The sequence below is a fragment of the Anoplolepis gracilipes genome, chromosome 16 (assembly GCF_047496725.1).
Source record: "Anoplolepis gracilipes chromosome 16, ASM4749672v1, whole genome shotgun sequence".
In the NCBI taxonomy this organism is placed as follows: Eukaryota; Metazoa; Arthropoda; class Insecta; order Hymenoptera; family Formicidae; genus Anoplolepis; species Anoplolepis gracilipes.
In genome coordinates, this window is record NC_132985.1 from 5,332,601 (window position 1) to 5,346,475 (window position 13,875).

Sequence of the window (13,875 nt, forward strand, 5' to 3'; positions counted from 1 at the left end):
TTAAGCACGAGTCGCGGGCGTCGCGTCGAAGGGTGTGACCCTGATCCCCGTTAACGAAAAGGAAAAGAAAAGTATGGACCCTTGGCCGAACGAGACGAGATCCTTGGATGGACGGAGAGCGAGCGGTGACGCGGGGCGCCCGCGCGTGTCAGCCGGCCCTGGTTTTCTGGAAATCGTCAGCGGTCCGGGGCCATTAAACGCATTATATGTGTCTTGCAATTTGATCCCGCGGCGCTCGGCGCGGTGCCCCGATCGGAGAGTAATTTACGCGAATTCCTGGGCATCCGGGTCCGTGCGCGAGGTCCGCCGGGCCTCCTGGGTTTCTCCTTCGAAGTCCCCCGATGCGACCGCCGTCCCCCTTCGCTTCCGTTTTGTCGCGGCATTTATCCGACAGCCGTACGTCGCAACCGTACGTCGACGATCATCATCATCGTCATCATCAGGAAGACGGAGGCATTGTCTCGCCGATTCCCCGGTGAGTATTCGCGACGCGTCGCGTCGCCTCACGATTGACACGGCACGATATTCAATCGCGGATTCAAGTGTCAACGATGACAATGCGAATTGTGCTTGTCATAAAGGACTTGTGATACTTTTTAGAATATTTTTGCAATTTTATAAATTCAGATGAATGTCCATTTCAATCATTGTTAGCATTTTAATTCCTGAAAAGTAGTTCCCAAAATACACTTTTTGTTTAAATTTATATTTTATATTTATATACTTAACACTATACTCTTATTCCATATCCTGTTTTGTAAAAAAATTTATTTTTTTTACGAGAAAGAAAGCATTACATGTAAAAATATAATAATTTAGAAATTATTGAGATAACATTGAAGCATTTTATGCTTCCAGAGTAGATGAATGCAAGTTTTTGAGTGATGCAGGGCATGATGCCAGTTAAGACAAAATCACGCGTTCCTGAGAACATGGGGGTCACAGGTGGACTGGTAGATGCTCGTGCTAAGCAAGTTTTAAGAGAAGCTGTAGATACAGTTGTTAACAGCTTTGCAAAGCACAGTCAGGGTTATGGTAGAGGTATAATGAAATATCTTATTTTATCATAGCTTTTTAAGACAACATTTTTCTATCTTATATACTCTAATATTATATTTATATACAGTAAATGTTGTGGAAGCGTTGCAAGAATTTTGGCAAATGAAACAAGCCAGAGGTGCAGAATTGAGAAATGGCGCATTAGTCATTTATGAATCTGTCCCTGGTGCTAATCCACCTTACATTTGTTATGTAACGCTTCCTGGAGGATCTTGTTTCGGAAGTTTTCAAAATTGTCCCACAAAGGCGGAGGCACGTCGATCGGCCGCAAAAATTGCACTGATGAATTCTGTATTTAATGAACATCCATCGAGAAAAATTACTGATGATTTTATTGAGAAAGCTGTCGCAGAAGCAAGAGCCAGTTTTGCAAAACCTTCAGCGACACCAAACGGAGTCAGTAGTCAAGCACAAGTAAATAAAATATCGAAATTATTTATTATATTAAATTATAATAAAGACGATTGCTTATATATATGTATATATATATATGTGTGTGTGTGTTTATTTTCAGGGAAGTGGCGACGAGAAAGAAGATCCAAATACAGGTATAGGTGCGTTTCGTTTTATGTTGGAGTGTAATCGTGGAAGAACAATGTTGGAATTCCAAGAGCTAATGACAGTCTTTCAATTACTTCATTGGAATGGTTCATTAAAAGCTATGAGGGAGAGGCAATGCAGTAGGCAGGAAGTAGTCGCGCATTATAGTCATCGGGCATTAGACGACGATATGCGTAGCCAAATGGCATTAGATTGGGTGGCTAGAGAACACGAGAGTGGTGGTGGAGTCGTGGCAATGGAATTGGCTTTAGCCGAGCGTGAACTTGAAACTGCGCGATTAGCGGGACGAGAACTTAGATTTCCGAAAGAAAAGAAAGACATATTGATGCTCGCGCACGCACAAGTCTGTCCGCAATAAGTTCTCTATCATGAATGTTATTGAGATAAATAACACACAAGACTGGTCTTTCGCAAGGGATGATAATAGTTTTGACAAAAAAGAAAAGTAGTTTCTTAACAGTTTTTTTTTTTTTTTTTTTTTTTTTTTTTTAATAACGATCGATTTTACTTAATCGTTTTTAAAGCACTAATTTTATACAGCAAACTATTCCGTCCTTTTTATAAAATATATCTTTTTGTAGAGCTTTTTTTTGTAAAGCATTCCTGGTGATAATAGATCTTAAATGGGATATTTTGATATATAGGATTAAAGTATACATTCAAATACTACACGCACATTAAAACGTTCATCATTAAAAAGTCATGAAGATATGCTGCATAATAAAACACTCGCATTTACATATCAAATTTATCTATATGTATATATTTTGGGATGCAAGGTTTTGTTTTCCATTATCTATTCATTATTTATCCATTATCTATTCATTATTTTGTATGAATTTTGTTTCTCAATTGTTGTCAGAGTATGATCAAATAAGATTGTGTGTATTTGGAATTTTAAAAAAGTTAAATATATAAATTAAAATATTAATAAATATATGTTAAAAAAATATGTGCGCCTGCGCGTGCATGTGATATCACAAACAGAATTTTAAGATAAAATTTTAAGATAATGATTATACAAACACAGGGTATATATATGAAAAACAATATAATATTTACTTGTTTTTTACTGATCTATAACAATACTAAAATAAATTTGTAAATTTTAAACAATTTGCATAATTATACATTGAGCTATAAAACTTCAGTAGAAGCAAACTTTTAACATATCATATTATATTTTAAGGTGAATAGGTTTTTCATATATTGCAAGTTATAGACACTTGCTTTTAGCAACGTACTATGCTTGTTTCTAATTATGAAGATATAACATGAAGAAAGAATATAGGTGGTTACATTGTCCCCATATTCATTCATATTCTGCTGTTATTAGTATATTTTATATATGCCAAAATTTGAAAAAGGGTAAAAATACTCCTTCCACAAACACAGTTGAATAGAATATAGTTTATAATTGTTTTATACATAGTTTATATATTATATTAAATATTGATAAATACACATTTTTTAATGCATTTGTTGACAATAATAAAATTGAACCTGTATACCTGTATCCTATGTAACAATATTAAGGCTTTGTCGTTGCACTTGCTGTATTCTCTATTGTTGCTTCTGTAGATTCTTCTTGCATAGCATGAGTCAACACTTTGTCTATTATTCCAAATTCCTTGGCTTCTGCCGGACTCATAAAGTTATCTCTCTCCATACTCTTTTCTGCACACGAATATAAAATTATTTTATTAAATACAAAATATTCTTCATAAATTTAACAAAAAGAAAAAAGATCTAGAAAGAAATAGAACATATGTACCTATCGTTTGTAAATCCTGCCCAGTATGTTTTACATATAATTCATTGATTTGTTTCTTCAATTTAAGAATTTCTAAAGCTTGAATCTGAATATCTGTAGCTTGGCCTTGTACTCCTCCCGATGGTTGATGCGTCATGATTCTAGCATTTGGTAAAGAGTGACGCATGCCTTTAGTTCCAGCGGCCACAAGTAGACTAGCCATAGAACATGCTTGACCTACACACCATGTAGAGACAGGTGCACGGACATATTGTATAGTATCATATATTCCCAGTCCTGCCGTTACACTCCCACCAGGTGAGTTAATATACAGATGAATTGGATTTTTAATGCTTTCTGATTGCAAGAAAAGAAGTTGAGCAACTACTGCGGAAGATACATCATCTGTAATCTGTAAAAAGACATTGTGACAATATTGTTTTAAGATAATAAATTCTAGTACACAAAAAAATTATATATCATACTGGACCCATGAGGCATATAATTCTCTCCTTTAAAAGACGCGAGTAAATGTCATATGCTCGTTCACCACGTCCACTTTGTTCCACTACAATAGGTACAAAGTTTAAATTCCTGCAGATCATTTTCTGCCTACAAGCCTGTTAGGAAAAGATTATATTGTATTTTCTACCTTCTGACGAAATTAAATTTTGTTAAAAATTTATTTATGCAAATCAGATATACTCACGGTAATTTGTAGTAAACTGTTCATTCTTTGCAACATTTTCGTAGCTGCAATAACTTCCACGAAAAAAATATTTTTAAGAAGAAAATGAATTCACAGAATATTCACAGAGATGATAATTAAAGTATCTTTAAAGCCTCTTTCTCTCTTGAAGCGCTGTAAAAAAAATATAAAGAGCGATGTCAAATATAACCTATATTCCCAATACTCATAAAAATATTAAACGAATTTTTACATACATATGTAGATTCATGGGAAGACAGCACACAGAGTGTCAGAAAAAATACCTCTTTTATTCACTAATTTGCTTCTTATTATCAGAATAAATTAATTATTTATTTTATATAGGTTATATTTTGCACTTCCAAAGTAAGTACATTTTCTCTAACGCAGAATTTTTTCAATAATTCTTCTAATTTCGGCAGTTTCCTAGGAAACATCTAACCATCTAACCGCATATTGAAGTTTCGCGTTTTTTCTCGTGATTAGGAAAAAAGTAAGAAAAATATATGTTCTTTGTAGTTGCACTCTCTCTCTGCACTTTCTTTGCACTTGTTCCGCATTTTTTATTCATGATTGGCAGAGCTTCTAGATTTTGGACAGATGTATGTAAAAGTATACACTAATCACGACAGCAGCTCACTGAACCCACTGACCAATCGCGAGCGGAGATTGTTTTACTCCGATTGGTCAAATAATTCGAAGCATTTTGAACATCAAGTGAGATGAAGTAGATGAATCAATTTAAAGAAATTCTAGGAAATTTTTATATGAACACTTCTTTCTTTATCTCGAATCATTTGTCAAGTGTACCCTTCATTATATTATCAGAGAGAAGCCTGAGAGGCGCCATGAAGCCGTTTTTGAAGGAACCCATTTTCACCGCGGTACAGTGGCGCTAACTGGATCGATTTTAGAGCCGGTGGAACTACATAGCTGGATCGACTTTCCAGCGGTTCGCGTCCGTGCTAGATCCACAAATTATGGTTCGTGTCCGTGCTAGATCCATAACTGTGGATCTCAAAAGTACGAAACATATACATTCATTAATATTTTATTACATATTATTAATTGCAACTGCGCGTGATCTTTTTTCACTTTAACATATATTATGAAGTAATATATATATATATATAAATATATATATATATATATATATATATATATATATATATATATATATATATATGTGTATTAATGTCGATTATGCAATTGACATATACTTGTACACGATTAATAATATGTATCTTCTAATATCCTCCAAAATTCAATTTTTATTAATAAAATATTTTACATAAATATCGGCAATGTACTTCACGAGCGGTAATGTATTTTAAAACGCTCGGAAATTCGCTTCTGAGTTATTAGGAAAACATATTACGCAAAGAAGGTATCGTTCTTCCCGCGGATTTTAGCGATACCTTCTTTGCCAAATATGTTTTCCTATTCATTCAGAAGCGAATTTCCGAGCGTTTTAAAATACATTACCGCTCGTGAAGTACATTGCCGATATTTATGTAAAATATTTTATTAATAAAAATTGAACTTTCGAGGATATTAGAGAACACATATTATCAATCGCGTATGAGTATGTCAATTGCATAATCGGCATTAATTAACAGTAATTAATAAAGTTTCATTTCCCGAAATTAATATATCAAACGTCCTGCTATTAAAATTGTAAATTCAAAGCGACAAATAGGTGAATTAAATGAGTCAACTGATGAATAGAATTACAGTAATTAAATAAAATAAAATTATATTATAGTTATGTGTTCATATATTATATAAGAGTCTCTTGCAACAATGATCTCGAGTAATTAATTTTGATAAGTAATTTTTCCTTTTCTTTCCGAATCACGATTGGTTGTTACAGAAAGCATCTCGCATCAACTTTTTTATTAATAATACAAGTATTTATAAAATTAAATATTAAACTATAAAATAAATTGCTTGTTTTTTAAAAAAAAAGAGAGAGAGAGAGAGAGAGAGAGAGAGAGAGAGAGAGAGAGAGAGAGAGAGAATATAATTCATCGTTGTGTTTTCTCAATTTTTAATGTATATATAATTGTTAATGTGAAATATATGGTAAACATATCTCTACATTTGTTTAAATATGAAACATATAATCCAACATATTATATTCTTCTATAGTAACTTTATATATATATATATATATAGATATTAATAATTTTATTTTATTTAATTATTATAATATTATTCATCAGTTTAACACGTTTAATACATCTATTTAGTTTAACACGTTTAATACATCTATTTAGTTTATTTTAACAACAGAATATGTTTGACACTAATTTCGGCCAAAAAAACTTTATTAATTACTGTTAATTAATGCCGATTATGCAATTGGCATACTTGTACGCGATTAGTAGTATTTAATTCTAAACTTTGTAATATTTTAATTTAGAATATACTCATATTTTTGTGCGATCGATATCAATATCAACCGGCGAATGTCGCGGGGTTGTGCGCGCTTCGGTGGGCGAAACGCCCCGACCGATCGATCTATGCCGGAGCGTATCGATTCGGGTATGGATTCGCAGGTGGACCGTGGTTGGCGGCTTCTCGCGGGACGCGGTTTCGTCAGCTCGTTCGGGTGGCCGACAAGATGGCCGGGAACGGAAAGGACCGCTTTGCTCGAGGCTCGTAGAGCGCTTGGATATGATTAAAAAATGAGCGCTCTGCCCATTGTCCGGCTGGTGTTTGTCGGACGGCAGCTTCCGGCGGGTGTTAGCCGGGTAACGAAGGCGCAGGGTGGTTTCGTTACGCGTATTATGGCCAGTATTTGACCACGTATTATATTTTTCCAGCCAGTTGGACCTACCTTTGTTGCTCCTGGCTATAGTTATTTTAACTCGATTTCTACGAGCTAAGAATTGAGGAAGAAAAATAACTTTTTCTACTGCCGGTAATAATTATCACCGGCAAATAAGACGACTCATATTCATTTAGGATTGTATGATATTATAATACAATCGTTTTTTAATGCGTACCATTAGTCGTCAAAAGTTGCAAAAGATATATAACAAATATAATATCATGTATATACCGAAAAAATTGTACTCTAAATGTAGACTTTATAAGCCTTCTTAATAGATATTCTTAATAAATAAGAATAATATTTTACGTGATATATTTTAAAACAACTTATTTATAATGAAATTAAAACTATTGTATATATATTAAAATATTATATATATTTAACTTGTCAAAATTTTAATAAATAGCAAATGTCCATTTGTAAAATTGCTTTTTTTTGTTATTGGAATTCATAATCTCAAATATTAAATAATATAATAATAAGAAAATTTTTTATTTAGTATATAAGTATATTCTTACTTGCTAAGAAAGTACTCTTTAGAAGATTTCTCTCTTAAACTAATTGTAAGAAGATCTTGTCAATATTTATTTTAAAGAAATGTATTATAAAGTTAAATGAAATATTCTTAAGCTGAGAATATAATTTTTTCGGTGTATGTAAAATATATTATAATAGCATGCATATCAATCCCTCTGTCGGCGGGTCATTAAACATTTGTATTTTTAAAATTGTTTTATAAAAATCAAATATATATAATTAAAATAAATATTTCATGTATGTCTTGCAAAAACTGGAATAAATCATATATTTTTATTTTTTTTAATATTTTTCTTTTTCTTCCAATTTTAATATACAAATGGTATATCTATTTTAACAAAAAATAAAAAAAAAGTAAATGAAAAATGTAATATAAAATTTTCTCTTGGAATACGTACAAAAAGAAATTTTTTTATAATTTAAAATTGACCCAGAGTACGGCATGCATGCATTCCGCCGTCCGAGGGTTAAAGCAACGAATTTATCTACAATCTACATCTTTATCTACAAGTCTATTAATCTACATCTACAAATCTCTACACAAATCCGTTGCTTTAAAATATAATAAAAGCTTTTTATCACTCACCGACACTGATGCGCAACAGCGGAGTTGTTGATATTGAATCTATACGTTGTCTGTAACATACAAATATAAAATATAAATTATAGCAGCGCTTAAAATAATTAATATTTAAGAAGTTATTATTATATATACTCGTCAAATTATTATTATGTACTCATCAAATTTTATATTCAATGCGTACAATAATAAGCAGATATATAAATATCGAATAATTATATAATTAAAAAAAGGAACTATTTTTTAAATAAATAAACTTTTATAAGATTAATGTAAAAGTCTTTATCTCTGAGTTTCTCTTGTTGAAATCAATCAACTAAATAAACTGAATTAAATCATATACGTGATTTATAATAATTAATCTACAAATATAATAATATACAAATTATATTTACCCTGGGGTTGCTCCGCCGATGCAGGATGCCTCTCCTAGGCCTCCTCCTCCTCTCAGATTGTAAGGGACGTCAGGAACTATTGTTTTATACGCGCGATATACTTTTTTTAATTTGCTGAAACGGCAGAAAAATAAAATCGCGCAATATTTTAAACCGTACGAAAATAAAAACGCGCGATAGTTTGGACGGCACTTCCGCACTTTTACGCGCGATACTTTGACGGCACTCCCGAATTTCGAAACGATCGAAAATCCCATTTCATCACGCACGAGAATCATACTTGAAGTCGACAAGTCGGGCGCGATCAAACTCCGAGCAAGAGTTAAGTCCGAATCGGAAGAGGACGGAAGATCGAGGGATAGAATCGATCGCGAATGGGGTCTCTATACTGAACATACGTTCTACGCGGCCGGCATTCGCGATACTGAGGCGTGTAAACGTTGTTGCCCGGTAAGAAATGACGATTGAAAAAATGCAAATTAAACGCCGATAATCGACATCCATTTGGCAACATCTTCCTCAATCAATCATTTTTCACTGGAAAGCAACGCTGAGAGAATCCCAGTTAGTCGGCATCAAATACGATTCCCGACAACATAATTTCGTGATCGAAATCAGGAAATATGAACGAAAACACACAAACGACCGCGATCGCGATGAAGCCGAGAACCGAGAGCCAAGAGCCGAGATGAATGTCAAAAACAATAGCGCGCTATATGTCACCAAGGTCGAATGTTATTATTTTATTTCGGAGTCATTTTAGACGTACTTTAACACGTTAAGATTTATCGTAATATTATTACGTATATTATCGTCGCGAGAAACGTGTACGGCGCGCTCGACCTCGAGGTGACCGAACGCGAAGCGCACGTGCCAGCGCCGGCGCCGACATCGGAGTAAAAACACGTGCGCACACTACGCCTGCCGGAGTATGAATGAATGACTCATGGCTGTCACTAGTCACGTACGCCGTACGCGCCGGGCTCCCCTCTCTTACTATGGAATGCGTGACGTCAAAGACAAGGTCGAGTATGCTCATTCTCTCTCTCTCTTTCTCCTCGCGCCAGACAATAACAAATACGCACTATACTACGTGACACAATTTAACGCGTTGAAATATGTACACAATCAAATGATTGTAAAATACATGTAAAATTTCTTAACTAAAATGATATTATTATTCGATTTAATGCGATATATTTAAAATACATAAAACGCGATTACGAAATGTGTAAAATACTTTAACAAAAGCAATCTTATAACATTTGCCGTATAACTGTTTAACGATTTCTTTATTATATTCGTTGAAAATTATATCAATGACGTGAACAATTATTTGTAAAAATGATAGAAATTTATATTATAGATAAACACATATATTTATAGACGTATAATAATTAAATATGAATTAATAATGAAAAATATAAATTTACTGCCTGTACTTATTACATTATCTATATATGTATAACTCTATGTAATTATAGAAATTATTATATTAAATAAATATTCTCTCTTTCATCGTAACTATTTAATTATTCCTATATATTGTTTTAATCCGTCAGAGAAAGTAAAAGAGAGAACGAGAGAAAAAACCAGAGATATTCTATCATTTTATTCTATCACTGAAAATTAATTTATTAAATACAATTTATTAATTTTTTAATATTTGTTTATTATAAAAAGTTTTTTATTAGATGTGCGCCTGTTTTTATTATAGCTTATTCTATTTAATTTATTCGATTAAAATATGAATTTTTGTTAATAAAATATTTTACATAAATATCGACAATGTACTTCACGAGCGGTAATATATTTTAAAACGCTCGAAAATTCGCTTCTGAATGAATAGGAAAACATATTTGGCAAAGAAGGTATCGCTAAAATCCGCGGGAAGAACGATACCTTCTTTGTGAAATATGTTTTCCTATTCATTCAGAAGCGAATTTTCGACCGTTTTAAAATACATTATTGCTCGTGAAGTACATTGTCGATATTTATGTAAAATATTTTATTAATAAAAATTGAACTTTCGAGAAGATTAAAAGACACATATTATTAATCGCGTACGAGTATCTCAATTGCATAATCGGCATTAATTAACAGTAATTAATAAAGTTTCTTTTCCCGAAATTAATATATCAATCGTCCTGCTCTTAAAATTGTAAATTAAAAGCACCAAATAAATAAATTAAATGAGTCAACTGATGAATAGAATTACAGTAATTAAATAAAATAAAATTATATTATAATTATGTATTTATATATTATATAAGAGTCTCTTGCAACAATGATATTGGGAAATTAATTCTGATAAGTAATATTTCTTTTCTTCTCAAATCACGATTAGTTTTTACAGAAAGTGTTTCGCATCAATTTTTTTATTAATAATACAAGAATTTATAAGATTAAATATCATACAATAAATTGCTTGTTTTTGAAAAAAGAAAGAGAGAGAGAGAGAGAGAGAGAGAGAGAGAGAGAGAGAGAGAGAGAGAGAGAGAGATTAAGAGAGAATATAATTCATCGTTGTGTTTTCTCAATTTCTAATGTATATATAATTGTTAATGTGAAATATATGGTAAACATATCTCTACATTTGTTTAAATATGAACCATGTAATCCCACATATTATATCATCTCTCATATTTTAATCACAAGAATGTTAATCCATTAAAATTACTTTTAAACTAATAAAATGCAAAGTGGAAATTTACTCATTTAATTCATCGATTTGTCGCTTTGAATTTACAATTTTAATGGCAAGACGTTTGATATATTAATTTCGGGAAAAGAAACTTTATTAATTACTGTTAATTAATGCCGATTATGCAATTGAGATACTCGTGCGCGATTAATAATATGTGTCTGTTAATCTTCTCGAAAGTTCAATTTTTATTAATAAAATATTTTACATAAATATCGACAATGTACTTCACGAGCAATAATGTATTTTAAAACGGTCGAAAATTCGCTTCTGAATGAATAGGAAAACATATTTCACAAAGAAGGTATCGTTCTTCCCGCGGATTTTAGCGATACCTTCTTTGCCAAATATGTTTTCCTATTCATTCAGAAGCGAATTTTCGAGCGTTTTAAAATATATTACCGCTCGTGAAGTACATTGTCGATATTTATGTAAAATATTTTATTAACAAAAATTCATATTTTAATCGAATAAATTAAATAGAATAAGCTATAATAAAAACAGGCGCACATCTAATAAAAAACTTTTTATAATAAACAAATATTAAAAAATTAATAAATTGTATTTAATAAATTAATTTTCAGTGATAGAATAAAATGATAGAATATCTCTGGTTTTTTCTCTCGTTCTCTCTTTTACTTTCTCTGACGGATTAAAACAATATATAGGAATAATTAAATAGTTACGATGAAAGAGAGAATATTTATTTAATATAATAATTTCTATAATTACATAGAGTTATACATATATAGATAATGTAATAAGTACAGGCAGTAAATTTATATTTTTCATTATTAATTCATATTTAATTATTATACGTCTATAAATATATGTGTTTATCTATAATATAAATTTCTATCATTTTTACAAATAATTGTTCACGTCATTGATATAATTTTCAACGAATATAATAAAGAAATCGTTAAACAGTTATACGGCAAATGTTATAAGATTGCTTTTGTTAAAGTATTTTACACATTTCGTAATCGCGTTTTATGTATTTTAAATATATCGCATTAAATCGAATAATAATATCATTTTAGTTAAGAAATTTTACATGTATTTTACAATCATTTGATTGTGTACATATTTCAACGCGTTAAATTGTGTCACGTAGTATAGTGCGTATTTGTTATTGTCTGGCGCGAGGAGAAAGAGAGAGAGAGAATGAGCATACTCGACCTTGTCTTTGACGTCACGCATTCCATAGTAAGAGAGGGGAGCCCGGCGCGTACGGCGTACGTGACTAGTGACAGCCATGAGTCATTCATTCATACTCCGGCAGGCGTAGTGTGCGCACGTGTTTTTACTCCGATGTCGGCGCCGGCGCTGGCACGTGCGCTTCGCGTTCGGTCACCTCGAGGTCGAGCGCGCCGTACACGTTTCTCGCGACGATAATATACGTAATAATATTACGATAAATCTTAACGTGTTAAAGTACGTCTAAAATGACTCCGAAATAAAATAATAACATTCGACCTTGGTGACATATAGCGCGCTATTGTTTTTGACATTCATCTCGGCTCTTGGCTCTCGGTTCTCGGCTTCATCGCGATCGCGGTCGTTTGTGTGTTTTCGTTCATATTTCCTGATTTCGATCACGAAATTATGTTGTCGGGAATCGTATTTGATGCCGACTAACTGGGATTCTCTCAGCGTTGCTTTCCAGTGAAAAATGATTGATTGAGGAAGATGTTGCCAAATGGATGTCGATTATCGGCGTTTAATTTGCATTTTTTCAATCGTCATTTCTTACCGGGCAACAACGTTTACACGCCTCAGTATCGCGAATGCCGGCCGCGTAGAACGTATGTTCAGTATAGAGACCCCATTCGCGATCGATTCTATCCCTCGATCTTCCGTCCTCTTCCGATTCGGACTTAACTCTTGCTCGGAGTTTGATCGCGCCCGACTTGTCGACTTCAAGTATGATTCTCGTGCGTGATGAAATGGGATTTTCGATCGTTTCGAAATTCGGGAGTGCCGTCAAAGTATCGCGCGTAAAAGTGCGGAAGTGCCGTCCAAACTATCGCGCGTTTTTATTTTCGTACGGTTTAAAATATTGCGCGATTTTATTTTTCTGCCGTTTCAGCAAATTAAAAAAAGTATATCGCGCGTATAAAACAATAGTTCCTGACGTCCCTTACAATCTGAGAGGAGGAGGAGGCCTAGGAGAGGCATCCTGCATCGGCGGAGCAACCCCAGGGTAAATATAATTTGTATATTATTATATTTGTAGATTAATTATTATAAATCACGTATATGATTTAATTCAGTTTATTTAGTTGATTGATTTCAACAAGAGAAACTCAGAGATAAAGACTTTTACATTAATCTTATAAAAGTTTATTTATTTAAAAAATAGTTCCTTTTTTTAATTATATAATTATTCGATATTTATATATCTGCTTATTATTGTACGCATTGAATATAAAATTTGATGAGTACATAATAATAATTTGACGAGTATATATAATAATAACTTCTTAAATATTAATTATTTTAAGCGCTGCTATAATTTATATTTTATATTTGTATGTTACAGACAACGTATAGATTCAATATCAACAACTCCGCTGTTGCGCATCAGTGTCGGTGAGTGATAAAAAGCTTTTATTATATTTTAAAGCAACGGATTTGTGTAGAGATTTGTAGATGTAGATTAATAGACTTGTAGATAAAGATGTAGATTGTAGATAAATTCGTTGCTTTAACCCTCGGACGGCGGAATGCATGCA

General features: G+C 32.5%; 2 protein-coding genes across 4 annotated transcripts; one reads left to right on the top strand and one right to left on the bottom strand.

Moving 5' to 3' along the window:
• The first annotated feature begins 164 nt into the window (after window positions 1-164).
• On the top strand, window positions 165-2,706 carry Lft (Limb expression 1 family member lowfat). Of its 3 annotated transcripts, none has more exons than XM_072908224.1 (4): window positions 165-475; window positions 859-1,041; window positions 1,127-1,455; window positions 1,574-2,706. In XM_072908224.1, exons 2-4 carry the CDS (start codon window positions 885-887, stop codon window positions 1,976-1,978), a joined length of 891 nt encoding a protein of 296 aa, XP_072764325.1. In that variant the 5' UTR covers window positions 165-475; window positions 859-884; the 3' UTR covers window positions 1,979-2,706. The 3 variants fall into 3 exon arrangements, with proteins under 3 accessions (XP_072764325.1, XP_072764322.1, XP_072764323.1); XM_072908221.1 differs by having other exon boundaries at window positions 166-475; window positions 1,127-1,473; XM_072908222.1 differs by having other exon boundaries at window positions 166-475; window positions 864-1,041; window positions 1,127-1,473.
• A 309-nt stretch (window positions 2,707-3,015) lies between these two features.
• On the bottom strand, window positions 3,016-4,621 carry Clpp (Caseinolytic protease proteolytic subunit). Its single transcript, XM_072908225.1, has 5 exons — window positions 4,319-4,621; window positions 4,083-4,235; window positions 3,859-3,993; window positions 3,395-3,785; window positions 3,016-3,297 (listed from the first exon to the last, which is right to left on the bottom strand). The coding sequence occupies exons 2-5, from the start codon at window positions 4,116-4,118 to the stop codon at window positions 3,152-3,154; spliced, it is 708 nt and encodes a 235-aa protein (XP_072764326.1). The 5' UTR covers window positions 4,119-4,235; window positions 4,319-4,621; the 3' UTR covers window positions 3,016-3,151.
• Between the last annotated feature and the right edge of the window lie 9,254 nt (window positions 4,622-13,875).

Coding starts and splice junctions, on each gene's coding strand:
- Lft (XM_072908221.1), top strand. CDS start 885: ATGCAGGGCATGATGCCAGTTAAGACAAAATCACGCGTTCCTGAGAAC. Junction 1,042..1,126: donor CAGTCAGGGTTATGGTAGAG/GTATAATGAAAT, acceptor ATTTATATACAG/TAAATGTTGTGGAAGCGTTG. Junction 1,474..1,573: donor GAGTCAGTAGTCAAGCACAA/GTAAATAAAATA, acceptor GTTTATTTTCAG/GGAAGTGGCGACGAGAAAGA.
- Clpp (XM_072908225.1), bottom strand. CDS start 4,118: ATGTTGCAAAGAATGAACAGTTTACTACAAATTACC. Junction 3,994..4,082: donor ACAGTTTACTACAAATTACC/GTGAGTATATCT, acceptor TTTTCCTAACAG/GCTTGTAGGCAGAAAATGAT. Junction 3,298..3,394: donor GCAGGATTTACAAACGATAG/GTACATATGTTC, acceptor ATTCGTGTGCAG/AAAAGAGTATGGAGAGAGAT.